The 20,800-nt window shown below is 39.2% G+C and overlaps 1 protein-coding gene across 2 annotated transcripts in view; it reads left to right on the top strand.

The window, feature by feature from the left end:
* PLCB1 (phospholipase C beta 1) overlaps nucleotides 1-20,800 on the top strand; it is a 686,206-nt gene that overhangs the window by 594,355 nt on the left and 71,051 nt on the right. For both annotated transcript variants that reach the window (XM_007452039.1, XM_007452040.1), the window contains exons 28-31: nucleotides 15,563-15,639; nucleotides 15,745-15,834; nucleotides 16,300-16,357; nucleotides 16,954-17,040. In XM_007452039.1, the coding sequence (XP_007452101.1) occupies nucleotides 15,563-15,639; nucleotides 15,745-15,834; nucleotides 16,300-16,357; nucleotides 16,954-17,040 (312 nt within the window). The remainder of the gene's footprint in view (nucleotides 1-15,562; nucleotides 15,640-15,744; nucleotides 15,835-16,299; nucleotides 16,358-16,953; nucleotides 17,041-20,800) is intronic.

Genomic DNA, 20,800 nt, shown 5'->3' with positions numbered 1-20,800 from the left:
CTTCTCTCTTTTTAAACAGCTTTATTTCACATTTCTTGCAATTCATGTATTTAAAAGTGTACAGTTCAATGGTGTTCAGCTTATGTATATTCATAAATATGTACAGCCATCACCAATTTTAGAACATTTTCATCACCTCAGAAAGAAACCCTGATTCATTCATTCATCTAGTCAACAAATACTTAATAGACAGCCACTCAGCAAATACTTCTAAATAATAGAGGATAAAAATTATAGTCCTAGCCTTTGTGGAGCTTACATTCTAGATGTGGAGGTGAGGCCATAAACACAATAAGTTGGTAAAATATGTCAGTTGGTAATAAGGGCTTAGGAAAAAAAAAAAAATCAATCCCAAGTGGAAAACTAGGGAGTGGGTGTGGGGGAAGGATGAGGAACGTGGTTTGAAATTTTACATAGAGTAACGAGAGAGGTACTCACTGAGAAGCCAGCATCTGAGTGAGGAGGAGGAGGATGGGCCCATGCAAACATATGGGGCAAGATTTTCCCAGGGAGAAGGATCAGCAAACGCAAAGACTCTGGGCTGGGAATGGGCCTGTGTGTTGGAAGAACCGTGTTTTGAGGAGGACTGTGGGGTCTTAGGTCAGAGAGATGGGACTTCTGGGGCCAGAGAAAGATCTCTCAGGTCTTGTAGGCCCCTCATGGCCTCTGTGTTCCACTCAGAGCGCAATGGGAGCCAGTGGAGGGTTCTGAGCAGAGGAGTGATGTGATCTGAAGTAACTTTCACAAGGACGGCTCTGGGGCTGAGCTGAGAGTACATGGTGAGGAATGGGGCCCCAGGAAAGTACCATCCAGAAGCACAGTTCAGAGGAATAGCAGCCTGAGGGTTAGAAGTCCTGGGGTTCTCCCGCAGATTACTGAAGTTGACTAATAGGGTCAATGTTACTTCAAAGACGAGGCAATCCAGCCATAATCATCTGAAATTTCCTCAAAGTGCCAACCTCTGGCAAGATCCATTCCCCAAGGGAACATGGCAATTCATAAGAGACATGGCAGAATAAGAGGGAAGACCAGTACTCACAGAACATTCCTGAAAAAAGAATTAAGAGTGTGAATTAACACAGAAGCCCAGACATCCCAGAAAGGCCTCCTGGGAAGAAGGAGACTTGAGCTTCAGAAATTAGATTCAGAAATCAGGCAACAGCTACACAATCTCAGAGTTCCGGGAGGCATACGTGAGGGTGAGCACCACATCAAATCCCACCAGATGGCGGCATGAAAAGCTGTGCAACAGATTTTCCCCTGAAGGAGGAGGTTGGCAGGGAACTGGGGAAGACCAAGCTGAAGTTATAGGTGGAAAAATCCCACCCGAAGGGCCACTGGAGCAGGAGAGCTGGTGGAACTGCCACTCGAGGTGACAATCTCAGAACATGTGCCTCTGCCTCCTTTTCCCCAAGAAGGAATGAGTGTGTCCACGATGAAAGCTTGAAAGCGTTTTCAGAAAAACATACATATACATCCAAGCCAGCCTGGCCCTTTCAGGCCAAATATATGCAACCTACTCAAAATGCTCCATCCTTCGCCACTGTGATTGTGGATTTGGGTTTAGATAAAGTGCCAGTGCCCTTGAACATACCTGTATGGACCTTTGTTAAGAAGGCTAAGACCCAAACACCTGGGATTTAGAACCACACAGAGTTTACTTTATGGCCATTTCAGGGCATCCACAACTTACACTACATGCCTTTAGCTAACATGTGGCAGAACTTTCTGTCAACCCCATTTGTAATAACTACAAATTGTTCTGCCAGGAAGTCTTTTGACTGAAAGGCACCTAGAAGTGTGCCATGCTCTTTGGTTGTGGTTCTGAATTACCAACAAGCCTCTTAGGCTAAATTAGACAAGTGGAAGTGTAATTAAAAAGCAAGTAGGCCCCAGGTAAAAAGGAGTATTTAGGTGATGCGGAGAATTAGGCAGAAGATATTTTATCTCCCAAAATTGCTTTGGGAATTAAATGCAAATGTGAACCCACAGTTCAAGGATTGAGAAAGAAACCATGGCATCAATAAACTCCCTGCCAAATGTGCATTACAACTTAATATCTGCCAAACCCTGTGATAGACACTGGAGGTAAAGATGAGGAAGGCGTGGTCAGCACATGCACAGGGAGCATGTACTACAGTCATTAATACCATGTGATAAATGAAACCATAGACATCTATCAGCAAAGTGCTATGGAGACACAGATGTGGGAACAATTTGCCTAACCATAGAAATTAATAAACACCAAGAGAATATTTTCGAGATAACTTTTCATGTTATCATAGGAGGTGTTAAATGCACACCAAACTTCATAGACTCTATAGCTCAAAGGACTCAAAGGACTTAAAGGACTTGTTCTACCTGTCTAAATAAGAACCATCATCTTTAAAACTCTACATCCAAGCAGCTCTGCAGCCCAGTTACTCAAAATGTGGTCCCCAAATCACCTGAGAGTCAGCCTGTTAGACATGCAGAGTCTCAGGTCCCACCCCAGACCTGCTAAATCACAATTCGCATTTTGACAGGAGTCCCAGGTGACGTGTTACACATTCACATTGAAAAATCAGGTTTTAGAGCCATTGATCCTTATCTCTGTTCAAAATGCATTTCAAAATAAGTGTAAATTTCCTCTTGGTTGAAATAGGAAATACATCGTGCTCTCCACTCTTCATAGCTTGACCATCAAGCTGGATGGTTATCTCTTGGTGACAAAGGTACAGGTCCTATGGAAATCACTCCTGTGATTTCCTGCCTGTGTTCATTATAGAAGGAAACAGTTACTTTCAGTTAAGGGTGAGTGAAAATAAAGATGTAGGTTCCCCAACCCCACTGAAGTTCTTGCACCCCCTGAAATCTCCTCATAGATATCTTGGGGGTCTGTGGAGCCCAGTGAAGGATCTCTGTTCCAGGAAAGAACTCTATGGTTGGGGAATCTGCTCTAACTTACCTGTTTTTCATCAACTGCCATAGGTTGACCCTGGCTTTTGTCATACCATTAGGGTAAGGTCTTAATTTTAAATGTGAGTTTGGCAAGTGATAGAAATTCTTAGGGGGTCCCTCTGAGGGTTCTCGATCACTCTCAGAATCAGCCCCAACCTCACGTTCAAGGTTCAACATCCACCGCCTAGGGAGAGGAGGTTTTGTGGTGACATCCATGGGGTCGCTTCTCAGTTGCCACAGGGTTTGACCCGCCATTTTGTCTTCTCTCTTCCTTCTCCTTTTCAGTGGCGTCAAGGAAAGATTTCCTCATTCTCTCTCACAGCACCATACTCTTTATCCTCTGCAGAGGCTTGTTTTGTTTTGCTTTACTTCCTGTCTTTTCTCCTCTTTCTCGTATTTTGTCTCCCACGTGTTCCAAGCCTATTCATTTCTCCTTTCCTTCACATAGACCTTAATGGTTGGGATTCTTCTTATACATCCTGCTGCCTGTCCCACCAGCAATCATTCCTGGGCCTCAAACCAACACTAGTACCTGTTGAGCTGAGCGCTCCAATTCCCTGCCAATCCTGGGGAATGAAAGTTGTGTTTCACAGTGAAAGCTCTGGGTGGATACTGACCAGCTACTAATGGAATGGCCCATCAGATGGGAGTGGTGATGAGTGAGGCTCTGCAGTCAAATGTCCTCATTTCTGGCCACTGCTCCCCCAGAGTAGCTGTGTGACCACTCAGAATTTCTGTTTTCTCATCTTTCCAGTGAAGATAAGAATAATCCTCACTTTGTTGAACTTTAAGGAGGAATAATGAGATAATGTGCACAAATTATTGTTTTTAATGAAAGCCCCCCACCTCCGCTTTTTTTCTTACAATACATGAATTGGCTAGGAAATCTTGAGTTCAAATATAAATGTGTATTTGCAGTTTTTGACATCCTGCTACAGCCTGAGGGTGCTCACCATCTTCCTTTTTGATGATTTCTATTAGCACCATTTGCTGCTGCAGCCTGTCTGAGAGCCAGCCTTGAATTTTCTCACTTCTGTGGTCGCTCAGCTGAAGTATATGTGCCAGGAGTAATTGCAGAGTGTCAGGAAGTAACTAACTCTACGGTAGTGGGATCTGTCTTCCTCCAATATTCTGACTTTAAGGCAGGACCATCTTTCTTGAGAAATAAATGATTTGGCTTTTCTGAAAACTTTACATTCTCTACCAAACAAGAAATGACAAATCAATACAAGACTTTAGTAATGAAATAAAGAATGAAACAATTTGTCAAAATGTGTTCTTATTTGTTAATTTTCCTAATCATCATTGGGTAACCCTAATAGAATTGATTTGTTCTAGAGATAGATAGATAGATATGGATATATAGATAGAAGTGATATTTATCTTCATTTCTATTGATGTAATCATGATCAAAAATGAGCATATGTGGGCAGAAGACCTGAATAGACAGTTCTCCAAAGAAGATATACAGATTGCCAACAAACACATGAAAGGATGCTCGACATCATTAATCATTAGAGAAATGCAAATCAAAACTACAATGTGATATCATCTCACACCGGTCAGAACAGCCATCATCAAAAAATCTACAAGAGAGGGTGTGGAGAAAGCGAGCCCTCTTGCACTGTTGGTGGGAATGTAAATTGATACAGCCACTATGGAGAACAGTATGGAGATTCCTTAAAAAACTAAAAATGGAACTACCATATGACCCAGCAATCCCACTACTGGGCATATACCCTGAGAAAACCATAATTCAGAAAGAGTCATGTACCACAATGCTCATTGCAGCTCTATTTACAATAGCCAGGACATGGAAGCAACCTAAGTGTCCATTGACAGATGAATGGATAAAGAAGATGTGGCACATATATATAATGGAATATTACTCAGCCATAAAAAGAGATGAAATTGAGTTATTTGTATTGAGGTGGTTGGACCTAGAGTCTGTCATACAGAGTGAAGTAAGTCAGAAAGAGAAAAACAAATACCGTATGCTAACACATATATATGGAATCTAAAAAAAAAAGGTCTTGAAGAACCTAAGGGCAAGATGAGAATAAAGACTCAGACCTACTAGAGAATGGACTTGAGGACACGGGGAGGGGGAAGGGTAAGCTGGGACAAAGTGAGAGAGTTGTAGTGTATGTATGGACATATAAACACTACCAAATGTAAAATAGATAGCTAGTGGGAAGCAGCGGCGTAGCACAGGGAGATCAGCTCGGTGCTTTGTGACCAGCTAGAAGGGTGGGATCGGGAGGGTGGGAGGGAGACAGACACAAGAGGGAAGAGATATGGGGATATATGTATATGTATAACTGATTCACTTTGTTGTAAAGCAGAAACTAACACACCATTGTAAAGCAATTATACTCCAATAAAAATGTTTAAAAAAAAATGAGCATATGTCCATGTGTGTATTGCCCATTTGTATTCCTTTTTTTCTACAAAATGTTTATATTCATTGCCTGCTTTTCTGTTGGATTGTCTTATTCTTTTGACCCACAGAGTTTATGCTATCTTTTAGTTTATTATTTTTGGGAGGTTGGGCAATTTAGAGAGCATAAAATATGCTTATATAATTGTTTAAGTCAAAGTTATTGAAGGCCTACTGTGGTCCTCATACTGGTGGGGGGATTCCTGTGGACCAAGCCTAAATGTTGTCTCTTCCCTCAAGGGCTTACCGTGGTTAAGAACACAGGTTGTGAAGTCAGATGGACCTAGTAATAGTATACCCATCTTTATCCATTAGCTTTGTTGCATAACAAACGCCTCAAAACTTATTGCCTTAAGACAACAACTATTTACTTAGCTCATGTTTCTATGTGTAGCTTGACTCAACTGGATGTATCTTCTAGTCCTGGCTGGGCTCATTCATGTGTCTGTGGTTCAGTTGCCAGTTACTTAGAGGCTCTGCTCCTGAAGGTTGGCTGACTGTCAACTGGTCCAGGCAGATAACTGATACACATCTCTCATCATCCAGCAAGGCTAGCCTGGGCTTGTCCATGTGGAAGTTGGAAAGGATTCCAAATGAGAACAAGCAGAAGTACGTAAAGTCTCAACAGATCTTACAACTTCTTTCTCCAAGCAAGTCGTAAGACTTGCCTGGATACAAGGGATAGGGAAATAGACTATCTCTTGTTTAGAGGAATCACAAGTCACATTGCAAAGAGTGTGAATGCAGGGAATGGTGGAGAATTAGGCCTTTTTTTTGGCAAAAAGCAACACATAGCCCTCACAGTTTGGATGTGAGATTCAATAAAATAATCCGTGGAAACTTAACACAGTGCCTAGAACATAATCATCATTCTTTACCAAAGGACAATTTGTACAGGATTTAAAGTGAGGAGACATGACTTTCACTTTTAGTTACGTAACTTTAGCTAAATCATTTCACCTCTTTGAGTGTTTGTATCCTTGTTTCTAAATAAAAATTTGTACAAGAGTGCTTGTAAAGTTTCCCTCTAACTATAATGCTAGTTTAACTTAGTTTATAGAATGCAGAGATGATTCAACTCTCAGATCTATTAAAATAATAATTAAGGATTTCAGTTTAAAGCAATAAAAAAATATTGTTTTTACTTATGTGTGCACACAGTATGTCTTAGTATATTTTTTGTGTTAATTGATAACTATTTAGGTAAGATTGAGGGAAAAGAGTCAGTAAACAAAACCTATCCCCAAAGGCAAAGAAAATAATAGTTTTGACTTGCATCAACCTCAAGAAGCTTAAAGAACAGAAGAAATTCTGCTGAAAGGAAAATTCCAAAATAGAATTCACAAGTCTGACAATTTAGTTTGTGCCCTCTGGAATTACAAGACTCATTGCACTCCATCTGGTAAGTTTCAAGATGCTTGAAAGGATATATTTTGCATTAAGGAAAAAAGAAGCTGACATGCTGTGCTACTCATCTTCATGGGCAGCTCTTCTGGTTCTAGCTTTCAAACAGACTATTGAAATATTAAGCCCTTGATTTATTGCACTATTTCAGTTACAAACCACAGGACAAATCATGTCTCTTTTAGTCAGGTGTCCTTTCTTAATTATTTGAAAACCTCCAGTTTGAACAGTATAGTTATTTTCCCACATCTGAGTGATAAGCAATATTTATTTCATCTATTCTAAATTAAATGGTCTTGATATCTTTCAGAATTATGAAGCCTGATCCTGAAATTTTGCTGGTTTGGATTTTTGTTTGCAATTGGTTTAATCAGATATAATGATCTCAACTAACTTGATCCTATACAACTGTTTTCTCATTTTCTTTTAATTTAATCAAAAATCCATAATTGTGTCATATTTGATACTACACCAACTTTTAAAAAAACTCTTACGAGTAAATTCATTAAACTTTTATAATTACAAAGGGGTAATTCTTTGCCTGTTATAAATTTGTACTTAAAACTATATATGAATCATTTTAAGTGAAACTTCTTTTATCATAAAAATAAATTCCAGTTATCACTAAAATAAATATTTCATGGCCATAAATATCTACTTTTTATGATTTTCAGGACATTTAAAAATCATCATTGAATTTTTAAACAATTTAAAAAATTTAAAAGCACACATAATATAATTTTAAAATTTTGCTATATTTTACTCGTCAGGAAACAAGGCCCAAGAATTAAGATGGCAAAACCCAGGCATCATCTTGGATGATAAAACACCTTTACTAGAGCTTCCTTTACCAAATTTCTTGATTTTTTTTAAAGTTTGAAGATATTTCCAGTTGATAGCCTTATAAAAGAATACCAGAAATATCATTCAAGGGAGTATGCTACATTGACCCATTTATATTTCCCAGAAAGCTAAGAAGCTGACATTTACTTTGGCATATTTTAAAAGTGAAAAACAATTTTAAATGCTGTAGATTCATTGGGCCAACTTATTGACATTGACTAGGAGTCACGCTCAGATTTTTACTTTCATTTATTGCTTTGCCCAGCAAGTAAAAAGAAAATTTCAAGGATTCCTTAAACCTTTAGATTCAAATAAGCAGCTCTAAATTCTGTTTAGATATGGAAATTTTAAAAGAAATGAATTTCATAGGTATGAAAGACTATCTCAGCAAAGAATCAAGGTGGTTGGTCTTTTAGTCCAAGACTTTCTGCTGCTTCTGAGAAAAGAAGTGAGCTGGTAGGGAACATGAGCTCCACCTGGACAGGACTTCTCTGCCAACTCCCAGTTGGCCCATCAATACACAGTATCCAGCACATCACAGGTACTCAGTAAATATTGGTGGAATGAATGAATAAATATTTTTCAATTTGAATGGACAGAAAACACGCCAGTATAAAAATCCACCTAGTTTTTAAATTATCAGTAATGCGTTTAATCAGTAGATCATTTCTTAGTTTAGAAGTATCATAAATTAATATTTTGTAGAAGAAAAACAAGCAATTTATGGTGAAAACTCAGAGTGGATGCTTTGACTAACAGCAAAGAAGGTGCTGTCTTCTCCACTTATGAGTGAAGGGAGAAGGAAGATGAGTTTGCCTGAAGTATGTACACTCTACACTTGGCTCTTTGCACATTTTCCCAAATTGTCCTTATAAGAGGCTCTGAACATGACAATTTCTGTCCACATATTTTTCTATCCCTTTTAAGTTAGAGTCAAGGAATTAGTCTCTTCCTTGGAAACCATTCCCTCACCCTCAAATGACTAAACCAAGTGAAATTCAGCATGGAGCTGAGAACAAGCATGAAATTATATTCCCCAGAGCTTTCCTTTTTCATTCCATAAAAGGTTTGGAACATTTAACTAGGAGAGTTGTCATGAGTGGTAAACAAACAAGAAAAATAATTGAAATGTCTATTCCTTTGGGCCAGAAAAAGAAAGCATATTAAAAGTTAAAATTAAATGTTGTTTACTGCATTTCAGTTTACCATGTACTCTCGACTTTTTTCCCCCTAGGAATTCTAAACTAAGTTTTGGTCCTTTTCTATCTTCAGTGAGTCTTGTGGCTAATATATGATTGAACGGTTCTTTGAGTAGAGCCTGTCTGCTAAAAAATACACCAAAGTGAGACCCTTAGGTCAGTTAAAAGGCACTTCAATTATTATGTGAAAAATCCCTCTTCTGGGTCCGATTTTCACACTTCGTGAAATAGAAACCCCGGACCCAATGCTCACAGGTTCTTTCAACTTATTTGGGGATTAAGGAGTAAAATTTTTTATTTTTGTTTCTTTTGTTTGTTTGTTTGTTTGTTTGTCGGGATTCCCTTGGTTACAAGTGACAGAAACCTATATTGGACTAACTTAGACAAGAATAGTATATACTAGACAAGTACATAGGGGAAGGTCATGTAAGGAAGGGTTGACCATCCACACTGGAGAAGGGAAGGGATAAGAGACGCCTACCAGAAACCACTCACAGCACTTCCTATGTTTGTCTGTCTCTGTCTCTCTCCTTTTCTCTCCTGATTTTCTCTGCATGTCAGTATTATTTTTGTCCAAAGCAGCACACAGGCTTCCCCTTGTCAGAAAATATAGGCATCATCCCCTTCCAAGTTATACTTCTTTCGCTAATGACAGGTTGGAAAAATCTTGGGGCAAGCCTTTTTAGTGTGATATGATTGGCCAAGCTTGCAACCTTAGACCGATCACCTGTGGCTACAGTCAGGGTATGACTGATCCTACTTGGATCTATGCCTCCCTGGACCAGTTACCTTGGCCCAGGGATGGGCGTGAAGAACACAGCAGCTCCATGGAAACCACATTAGGCACAGAGCCAGTTTTCAGAAAGCAAAGGAAGTTCTTTCTGAAGTAGTATTGGGTAGAGAAAACTATAGTTGAGCCCCACACTCTCTCTTTCTAGGGTAAGAATGAGATAAATTATTAACGCCTAGATGTAATCTCATTGCCAGTTTAATGTGAGTCTGACAATAGTGTCATATTATTAACAAAGTCATAATATTAATCACTCTGCCTCCTGGACTTCAAGTAGAGGAAGTTTAAATGAAAACAGTAAATGCTGTAAGAGCAGAATTATAGTAAGAGTGGTCTTTTGAAAATAGCTGAAAAGGGCAGAATGTTATAGGGAGGGGTCTGTTGTATGAGAGAGTTGGGGAGACCAAGGAGAGCTGAGTAGAGTGGAAGAATATTTGTCATATTAAACACAGAGATATTGTCCTTTTTTAAACATATCCTTTGGGATTCTATGGAGACACTATTTTCATTAGTTTCATGCAAAAGCCACATTAAAAAAAAAAAACACATGCCTGGATTTCACAATAAGGCATTTGTTCTTAAAGGAACAAAACTTAGCTTGTTAAATATCAAAATTATGTAGTTTAAGAAGTATTTTCAATAAGACAGCCCATGGCTTGGACATGATGCACCATAGCCATCACCAAGGTCCGGGTCAATGTGGTTCTTAAACTTAACAGATTTTTGTGTGTGTGTGTGGTACGTGGGCCTCTCACCGTTGTGGCCCCTCCCGTTGCAGAGCACAGGCTCCGGACGCGCAGGCTCAGCGGCCATGGCTCACGGGCCCAGCCGCTCCGCATCATGTGGCATCTTCTCCAACTGGGGCACGAACCCATGTCCCCTGCATCAGCAGGTGGACTCTCAACCACTGCGCCATCAGGGAAGCCCCACAATAATTTTTGAGTGCCTATTTTATGTAGAGCCTGGTGTCCAAAAAACCATATTAAGAAAGAATGCATTAGTGGCATTCTTTTCGAGAGCAATAATAATGGACATATACAAAAAGGCAAATATGTATAAGTGATATCGAAAAAGCCAGTGAAGGACTAAGGAGTAGAGTTATCTGGGCAGTCAAAGGGCAATCACCAGTTACTGGTTTAAAAAGGAAAGGGGCATAGACAAGGGGACACACTGGCTGGTGCCTACTCCCTTATCAGGAGTTGAGCAGCACAGTCCAGTGGAATTTCTGCAACCATGGGAATGCCCTACATCTGTGCTGTCTCTCATTCAAATGGGAAAATCATCCAGGTGGAAAAATAACATGAGAAAAAGTATAGAAACAGGTATGTGCCCAGACAGTCTGAGAGTAAAATACTGCCTAGTTTATTGAGTGTGCTGAATGCTAATCAGGAAAGGAAATTTAGAGCTGGAGTGTAACGTATTTGAGGATAGAGAGCCAGTTAAGGCTCGGGACATGCAAAAAATACTATTTGTGATATGGAGCAGAGGACTAAGGAGAGACTGAGGGCAGGGAGAGAATACTTGCCAAGTCCAGACAGGAGTTAATGAGGATCTACACCAGAGCGCTGTTAACACAAAGCCAAGAGATAACATGGTGACAGAAGAAATGAACAATTCTCCAGGACTCAACAGATGGGGAAAGCACCCAAGAGCGCAGTCAAATGTAATGCACACTTTTAACCTGAGTGATGATACTTAATGGGAAAATACGATGACTTGTGTTCTGTGAAAGATGTTGAGATGCTGGTGAGCCATCCTCAGCTAGAGATGGTCAAAGGCAGTTGATGCAGAAATGAATTGAAGCACTTAAAAGAATCAGAGAAGAGTGACTGTGGGAATTGCTGGAGATTCTGTAAATGAAGGAAAGAGAGCTTCTTATGAGAGAGCTTCTTATCCTTCTTATGAGAGAGGATAGGTTGGCAGCTGGCATCCTATCCAAAGGTTAAAGTCACGATTCCAAAACCATGTGCCACATCACTCTGAGGCACCACGTTGAACTCACAGGAGCACTGTGGGATATTTAATGTTTTTGAAGGAAATAGAGCAACATCTGTTGGATTCTGTGCAAAGTACTACTATTAAGTTATTTGGACCTAACCATTTAATAAATAAATGGAACTGTTCTATTATTTCTTTTGGCCTAGGGGGTGCCATGAAAAAATTACTGAGATCCTAAGGATACAATGAGCTAAGAAAATTTATGAATCTCTAGAATAATAAAAGTTCATCCTGAGACATGTTTAGCAGCAAAAAAGTTTTTGTAATCTTAAAGCAAAATCAGGTAAATGCCAGTAGTTGGAATGGAAGAGATGGTGGGGTTGAAGACTGTGGCAGTGGGGCATTGCAGCTGTGGTAGCAGCCATTGGTCTTCCATTTTAGGGATGGAAAGGAAAGGAAGGTCAAAGGTGGAACAAAAGTTCAGGGTTCTGGGAGGATAAGAAAATAGAGATGTGTTTTTAGGCAAAGGGAATGAATGTATCCAGTGCAGAAGAAAGTTTGAGAGAAGAAAGTGAAATGGTGGTCCTCCCACAGGGAGAAGAAGATGGGACAAAAAGCAAAGGAAAACCTTCCTCTGGGAAGGAAGGGTAAGGAAACCAAGCTAAGAACCTATGACCTGGTTTATTAGGAATCGCACATGTGTCTTCTCTTCCAGCTTTCACAACCACCCCAGGAAGGAAACATTATCCCTGACTCAGAGGTGAGGAAGCTGAGTCTTGGGTAATGTAGACAATGCACATAAAGTTCTGCAGGTCTTTTGAGACAGAAAAGAGAGAATTTGAGAGGGTGCCTTAGAGACTGGGTGGCTTAAACAATGAATATTTATTTCTGACAGTTCCGAAGGCTGAGAAGTCCAAAATTAAGGCACCAGTAGATTTGGCGTCTGGTGAGAGCCCACTTCCCAGTTTATAGAGAGCTTTCTTCTAACTGTGTCCTCACATGGTGGAAGGGGTGAGGGAGCTCTTGTGGTTTCTTTTGCAATTATGGGCACTAATCCCATTCATAAGGGCTCCACCCTCATGACCGAATCACCCAAAGGTCCCACCTCCTAATACCATTACACTGGGGGTCGGGATTTCAATATATTTATTTTGGGGGAACACAAACGTTCAGTGCATAACAGAGGGCTTCTTCTAAACTGTCTCCATCTTCCCCATTAAAGTGCACATGAACTTCCTGGGAATTTTGTTAAAACACAGATTTTTGTTTAGTCCATTGTGTTAGGGCCTGAGAATTTGCGTTTCTGCTGTGTTCCCTGGTAATGCCAATGCTGCTGGCTCCTGGACCATATTTTGAGTAGCAAGGTCTAGAAAGCCAACTCATCAGCTCAGTGTTTCTAGAATAATGCCAGGTCTTTAGTAGGCATCTGATAAATATTTGTTGAATTGTGGCTAACTTGAATAGTTTAGATAAAGGTGTGTGTTCTGGGAGCAAAGGAGGTGGGAATTAGTTCTGAGAAGAATAAAAAACAAGTGCAGATGGTGCAAGGGAGGAGCAAAAAGGAAGGCCAGGGGATGCAGCAGACAGGAAACTTTTGCAGAACCTTGAGGGAAGTTGGTGTTGGCAGTTGTGTGGGGGCTGAAAACAAATGGAAATAAAACTCAGAATCAAGTGGGTAGAGGGCTCGGAGATCTCAGTGGCTCAGTGGCTTCATTGCCTGGATGTTGATGTTGCTGAAGAAGAGGGCAGGAGTGGGGAAGAAAGCTGTAAATGTGAACAGGTGCTGCCATAATCAAGAAACGATTCTGGACTAGGGTGAATGATGGAGATGAGAACACGGAAACAGAAGCATGAATGTCACTGAATTCAGAAGTGTTGCTGGGAGACTTAGCAGTGGCTATAGAAGGAGGACAAGCTCACTGAGACTCCCTAAATCTGGCAAAGAATCCACATCATCTGAGGAGATTTTGAAAACACTGATTACCAGGCCCTGCCCCTAGACATGTGGAGTCCATAGGCTTAGGAACAGGTCCTGGAATGTGTATTTTTAAGAAGTTGCTCACAAGGGATTCTGATGTTGCCACCAAGGTTGGGGCTCCCCTGATAACCCCCTAACACCTTAGGCTGAACGGGGGAGAAGAAAGGTCCTCTGGGGAGGTGAAAGCCCTGTGTGTACCCCTCAGCTAGAATAGAGGCGCTGCGGGAATCCTCAAGGAAATGGTCAGAGTCTTTGCACAGCAGGATTTTAAATCTAGATGGTTTGATAAATGGCATTACTAAACTGCAGTATTTCATGATTTCTTTAACTGTGACAGTCATGATCAGGCAACCTCTTTTGAATGATTTTCAATGATTTCAAATAGGCTTTCTGCTGGCCCAAGCTCCAGTTAATATTTGTTCAGATTTAATCCACTTCACAGATGAGTACATCAAATTTCATGTTAATGTCAAGTTAATGTGGATTCTTTATGGTAATTCTGTGAGAGAATTTCTCCCTGGATTTCTTTTATTCTCTTAGATAAGAAGAGGTTTTTAAAACAATTTCTAAAATCACATCAAAAGGCAGCTTGGGAGAGTGGTGAAGGCCACAAGCTGCGGAGGCTGATTTATCTGGGTTTGTACCCAACTCTGCCAAGTACTCCAGCCCAGAACTTGAGTCCCCTGCGTCAGTATCTTCATATGTAAAATGAGGACAATAGCTCTTACCTCACAAGACAATTCTTAGGATTGAATAAGTTAATACATTTAAAACTCTTCAAACTATGCCTGGCATGTGTAAATTACCAATGAAAGTTTGCTAGTGTTATGATTATATTGCCTTGGTACTGTCATAGCTACTATATGTGTGTGTGTGTGTGTGTGTGTGTGTGTGTGTGTGTGTGTGTATAACTGGTTAACTCAGTCTGCTGTATGTGAGAATCTCCATCTCTGGGGAACAGAATGGACCTTTCATAGGAAGCCCACACCATCTATTTGATGCTCCAGTAAGAAGGGTTGAGTCCAGTTGCTATTGCTGCCTGAGCAATGGCAGAAGGTTCCATAAGTTCTTCATGTAGAATAAAGAAAGAGAAGTGGGTGGAAGTTACCCACACGGGACACAAACATCAGTTTCTAAGATGGGTAACTCATGTCATTCTTGAAGCAATTAAGCAAGGAATGAAAGCTGGAAACCAAGAATTATAATTTACAGTTGATTACATCTTACATTTGTATCACACTCAGTTTTATTTTAAGCTTCATAGTACCTCCAAGATATAAAGGCATTGATTATCTCATTTATAACCAAGAAAATGTAGGTTCAGAAAATATAGGCTCCATGAGCAAAGTCATAGTTGTAGTGAGTCATAGAGTGGGGATTGGTACCTGGGTCCACACTGTTCATTGTCTTTGCACTTGGCAAAGACAAGCTGCAGTAACTAACCCAATAATTTAAGAAATCCTGTTTAATTAGAAACATAAGAAGAATTTCATATTAAAACCTAGATAATGTAATCGTTGAAAATTATGTCCTTATTGCCTATGTAAGATGTCTGATGATTTTAACTATTGTTTTTTGTTAAAATTAATTAATTTATTTATTTTTGGCTCCATTGGGTCTTCATTGCTGCATGCGGGCTTTCTCTAGTTACGGCTAGTGGGGGCTACTCTTCGTTGCGGTGTGTGGGCTTCTCATCACGGTGGCTTCTCTTGTTGTGGAGCATGGGGTCTAGGCGTGCGGGCTTCAGTAGTTGTGGCTCATGGGCTCCAGAGTACAGGCTCAGTAGCTGTGGTGCACGGACTTAGTTGCTCCGCGCATGTGGGATCTTCCCGGACTAGGGCTTGAACCCGTGTCCCCTGCACTGGCAGGCGGATTCCTAACTGCTGCGCCACGAGGGAAGTCCCTTAACTATTGTTAAACATCAGATTTTCTAACCTCAGATACTGTTGTTTGATGTGGAGGGGGAGGAAGGGAAAAGGTGCTTTGTTTGTGATAATGTAAAATAGCCAACTTGCATTTTCTTTCCTCAGCTTATTCAAAAATTGACAGATGTTGCTGAAGAATGTCAGAATAATCAGTTAAAGAAGCTTAAAGAAATTTGTGAGAAGTAAGCCTTCATTCTCATTACAATGGATTTGTGTATGTAAATGTATTAAACACCAATTGCTATTTGCTTGACCATTTTTCCCTTTTACTTCCATTTTGCCTTCAGAGAGAAGAAGGAATTAAAGAAGAAAATGGATAAAAAGAGGCAGGAGAAGATAACAGAAGCTAAATCCAAAGACAAAAGCCAGATGGAAGAGTAAGTAGAAAGAAACCCCTTTCTCCCACCTTTTACCTGGGAATTATTCTACAGCAGAATAACAGCTTCCAATCATACAAAGACCCATCTGTGAAATTTCTCCTCTAATTAACCTTTTTGAATATCCCTTTTATAAGGTTTTTCATAGTGAACTCAAAGAGCAGTTCAATAAAGGATTGAGGTGCCCACAGGGCCTGTAGGTAAAAGCTGAGTAAAGACCCACCCTATGGGCAAGGCTAAATCTTCACTTCTGGTATTGTCAGACAACCCTCCTGGCATTTAGTGAAAACAGAGCTTGTGCCTTGGGTGGAACCTGACCTTTGTTCAGAGCTGGCAGATTGGTACCTTCCTTGAAGCAGTAAGGATGTTGAGAGTTCTGTAAACTTTCCTCTGGAAGCCTGAGGTTCCCATGTTTGTTGATGATGGATGAGTTCATATAATGATGTTTTTGAAATTTGCTTTCAGGGAAAAGACAGAGATGATCCGGTCATACATCCAGGAGGTGGTGCAGTACATCAAGAGGGTATGTCATGCCGATGAATCTCTCTCTCTTTTGCAAACCATGTATGAATGTTTGATAAATACCATGTGAGCCTATGGAGAGAAAAGCCATGCTTCATTATAACTCTTTATCACCAGCACCCAGCAGAGCTACGTCCCAGAGCAGCCAGTCTGTAATCAGTGTTTCTGCAAGTTTAATTGCAAACCTCTATGTAGAAAGGTTCATCTGAAGATAGACATTAAGAATCATTTCTAGAGTCAGGAACCCAGAAACATGATGTCAAGGGGACCTTCCACAAAAGAACCTTTAGTTGTCACCAACGGTAGAGAGGTGGCAACCTCCAAAGGTTTTTCATTAATTTTTAAATTGGTATTATGGACATTTTCAAACATTAACAAAAATATGAGAACGGTATAATCCATCGATCACCTCACTCCCACCCTCTGTGTACCCATCACCCAGCTTCAATACTTGCAGTCTCCTACCCTTATAAGGTCAGTTCTTGACCAGGATATGAAATAAATATATGCCATAGATCTGAAAAGGTTTTAATTTTTTCTGAAAACATTCACTTGAATGTTTAGATGAAAATGACTTTATTTGTAACTTTCTTATAGTTAGAAGAGGCACAAAGTAAACGGCAAGAAAAACTCGTAGAGAAACACAAAGAGATACGTCAGCAGATCCTGGACGAAAAGCCCAAGGTAAACTGAACGGAATAATAATACACAGTGATTTCATTTTCTTTCCATTTAATTAGAATAAAACCTCCCTAGTTCAGGTATGTCTCACACAGTCTCAGACCAGTTCTTGCATGTGAAACTCATGTAACTTTCTCAATGATGGTAAAAATCTTGATAGCAATATTCAGTAAGCACTCATCACTGGTCATATTTAAAAATTGCAAATGCACGAAACCCAGATCCTGAGATTTGGTTTCAGTTGGTCTGGGATGTAGCTCAGGCATAGATATTTTTAAAGCACACCTCCCCACCACCACCACTACCACCTCCCCACCAGGAAAGAGAGAAATTAGACAAGTTTCTTCAGCTTTAAATAGATGATGTAATATTGTAATGGCAGACTCTGTCCAGCAGAGGATGTCTTGTACCAAAGTCACCCTGGTTTTTAATTTAACAAAATATTTTCATAAACCAGAAAAAAACAAATGTTTTTCCCCCATAATAATAGTTTATTGGGGCTCCACTTTAAAATTACCTTATGCTTATTTGGTCAAAATCAATCATTCCATGAATATTAACTTTAAACCAACTGAATATCTGTAAATCAAATACTTTCAGGTTAGCATAATCTCAGTTTTAGATCATTCTAACCATTTTGATTCATCACTGAATATTTTTCTGTTGTGAAAAACATGCTTTTCCGTTTTCCTGTTCTTCCATCTGCAGTTTAAAATATCTATTCTAAAAGGCACGGCTATTACATTTCTGCAAAGATCAAATGTTAGTTTTGTTTCATTGTACAGTCTGTTCAATATACTTCTTATAGATTGCTTGTGGCTAATTTAAAATATATTTTTGTGGTTGTTTCTGCTCTTATGTATTGGGCAGAATGTTTATTTAATATTTTTAACACAAAGTTTTTAGGCTTGGGAATATAGATTCTCAAACAGTAGTGAAAATCTAAGAATTAATAATTATTGAGATATGCTGCTCATTTTTATGTTTTTTATATAAATTATGTTTTTAATTTTTATATAAAAAACACATTTTAAAATTTTTTTTATAAATACAATTTAAATATTCTTAGCCACACTCTCAAGTTGATTATGCATTAGTAAGGTAGAATACATTTTAACATAATTTTAGACTTTGCAGTATTTTCCATTTAGGATTGATTTTTTTTAAATGCTCAAAGGTTTGGAGCCAAAGATCCAGGTTTGACTGAAATTTCAGAAACACCTTAAGAATAATGAGTGATATATTCAAATATATACATTTTCAATCCATGTTGTCTGAATTTCAATTTGTCATTACTTTGTACACTGGTATGGTATATTTAGCTTATGGTTGATATTTCATTAGCCAATTTTTATATTTCTAAAACATCTCTCTTAGAAAATATTGTTATTCCCACAATTTTTGTTTTGTTTTCATTTTTGTTCAAAAATGTCAGCTACTTTACTCATAAATAAAATGTAATCACACATGTGTTTAAATTACATAAATCTCAGTATAAATAACCCTACAAAGATTTTATGTTACTGCTCTAGCTCACCATGATTAAAATCAAATTTAGTAGTAGATTTCTTCATTGGATATATCCAAACATTAGAAGAACTAATAACTGTTGGATAATTTATCAGTCAGGTGTATTCAGCAGCAGCTTTACAGAAAACCCAATTAAAACTGGCTTAAGCAATATTATCATTTAGTAAGTCACATCACTGGAAGTTCAGAGGTATTGAAACTTGAAGAATAGTTAATTTAGTGGTTCAATAACCTCATCAAGAATCAGAGTATTTTTCAGAATTTCCACAGTGTTATCTCAGTTTATTGCCTTTCATCCCCAGGCTGTAAACCCACAGTCACAAGACGTCTGCCTTAGCTCCATGCACCATAACCTTCAGCTTGTAACTGATTATAGGTTTGAGGAAAACTTTCCTAAATCTCCTCAATAGACCTCCCCTCATTGGCTAGAATTGTGTCCATGTCTATTCCTAAACCAATTATGAGCATAAGAATGTAATTTTCATGATTGGCTTAGAGTAATTAAGACTTACTCAAAAGGGTAGAGGGATTTCACCTTCTCTTCAATTCCACGATCACCAGGTACCTGAACAAAACTGATGTTTTCTTATCAAAAAACAGAGGAGAGAGAATAGTTGGGTAGGTAATTAACAGTGTGCACCCTACCATATGTATAGCAATTTTCCATTTCTTTTTTGGCCCCTGAGAAAGAGATCTGAAGTGTTTCTATGAATTTTTAGTCATTCTGTTGCCTTTGTTTTTGACTGTAAATAGGTACCACAATGATTTCTCTTTGCTTTTCACCCATGAGGCTGCTTTCAATGACCATCTTATTGTGTCTGGATTTGAAGGTTGCCCTTGAAGATTGTTGGTTCCATGTCAAACTAAAGCATTTATTGAGAGGTTTTCTTCAAGGCCTAAAAATTTTGTGCTTTGGAACCATGACTTTAATAATATAATAAGAAACCATGACTGTTAATATTGTAAGACACAGTGGCTAATAAAGGGAAATGACCGTGACCAGAAAGAGCAATAATAAACAGTGAAATAAAACAATAAGATCAAGTGTAGGTCATGTGGAGAAAGACCAAAACACGGGATGGCAAAACTGAGCAAATGAAAGGCCAGGCCAGCAGAGCAGTTATCTGTGCTCCTATAATTACTGGATGTGGACCAGAAATAGAACAGCACTGGCTTTGAAATAATCCCTCTTCACATCAGTATTGGAGTAGCCTTTGATGCCTGACATAGATATGAGGGAAATTAACAAAAGTAGAAACAAAATAGAAAGAGGAGCAACTCAAGGAAATGAATGACCAGCAGCACCTATAAAAGAGGTAACTGAGTGAGTTCCATTCAGTCAGAAGGGTGAGAAGACGGGTGATTTTAGGACATCTAGAAATTTATAAACTGTTCCATCACTCAATGTTGGACAAGGAAATTGAATTGACACTGTAGTAGGTAATATTAAAGATAGTTGCAATCTTCTTATGAAGAGGAAAGCATGCCAAACTTTGCCAGAAGTTGCCGAGGGGAATAGAGTTCCTCCTTCAAGTGTTTTTTAGGTGGGATAAGCAGTTTTTAACTAGAAACCAAGAAAGGCTAATCTTTCACTTATGGCCAAAACATACACTATATGGCATCATGTCTCTTCCCATTCATCAGTGTCTTTCACCTTACTGTCGATTATAACATTTACTTCCTCTTTATCCAATTATTCTAACTAACATGATCATGTGTTTTATGTTCCTAACCTCCTCTTAAACAAGAGGGGGCTCTTTTTCCATTCCTGTTTTCTCCTAGTGTCACTAGTTGCAGTTGTCCTGAGCCCCAATCACAATCTGTGTGATTTTCCAAGCATTTGATAACCAAACAACTTGTTTGTTTAAAAGTGAACAAACAAGTATAAAAATTTTTTTTAACCAAAGAAATTTGAAAATCCAATTGGTGAAACACAATAGTTCTTCAGTGGCAAGGAGTTCTGGCTAGATTTAGAGCAAGTTAACAGATGTAGATTAATTGAAAGAGTAGCTTTTTACTCAACCATACTTATGATCTGGAAGGATTAACTCAAGTTCCAAACATTTTTACCATGATGCTACAGAACAGAACAATGTGCCTCAATCAAAACCAGGTTAAAAGTCCATTTCAGGGCTTCCCTGGTGGCGCAGTGGTTGGAGTCCGCCTGCCGATGCAGGTCCCGCGGGTTCGTGCCCCGGTCCGGGAGGATCCCACATGCCGCGGAGCGGCTGGG

The sequence above is a fragment of the Lipotes vexillifer genome, unplaced genomic scaffold (genome assembly GCF_000442215.2).
Source record: "Lipotes vexillifer unplaced genomic scaffold, Lipotes_vexillifer_v1.1 scaffold257, whole genome shotgun sequence".
In the NCBI taxonomy this organism is placed as follows: domain Eukaryota; kingdom Metazoa; phylum Chordata; class Mammalia; order Artiodactyla; family Lipotidae; genus Lipotes; species Lipotes vexillifer.
The sequence above is the reverse complement of the archived record's forward strand: the minus strand, read 5'-3'. Positions and strand labels throughout refer to the sequence as shown.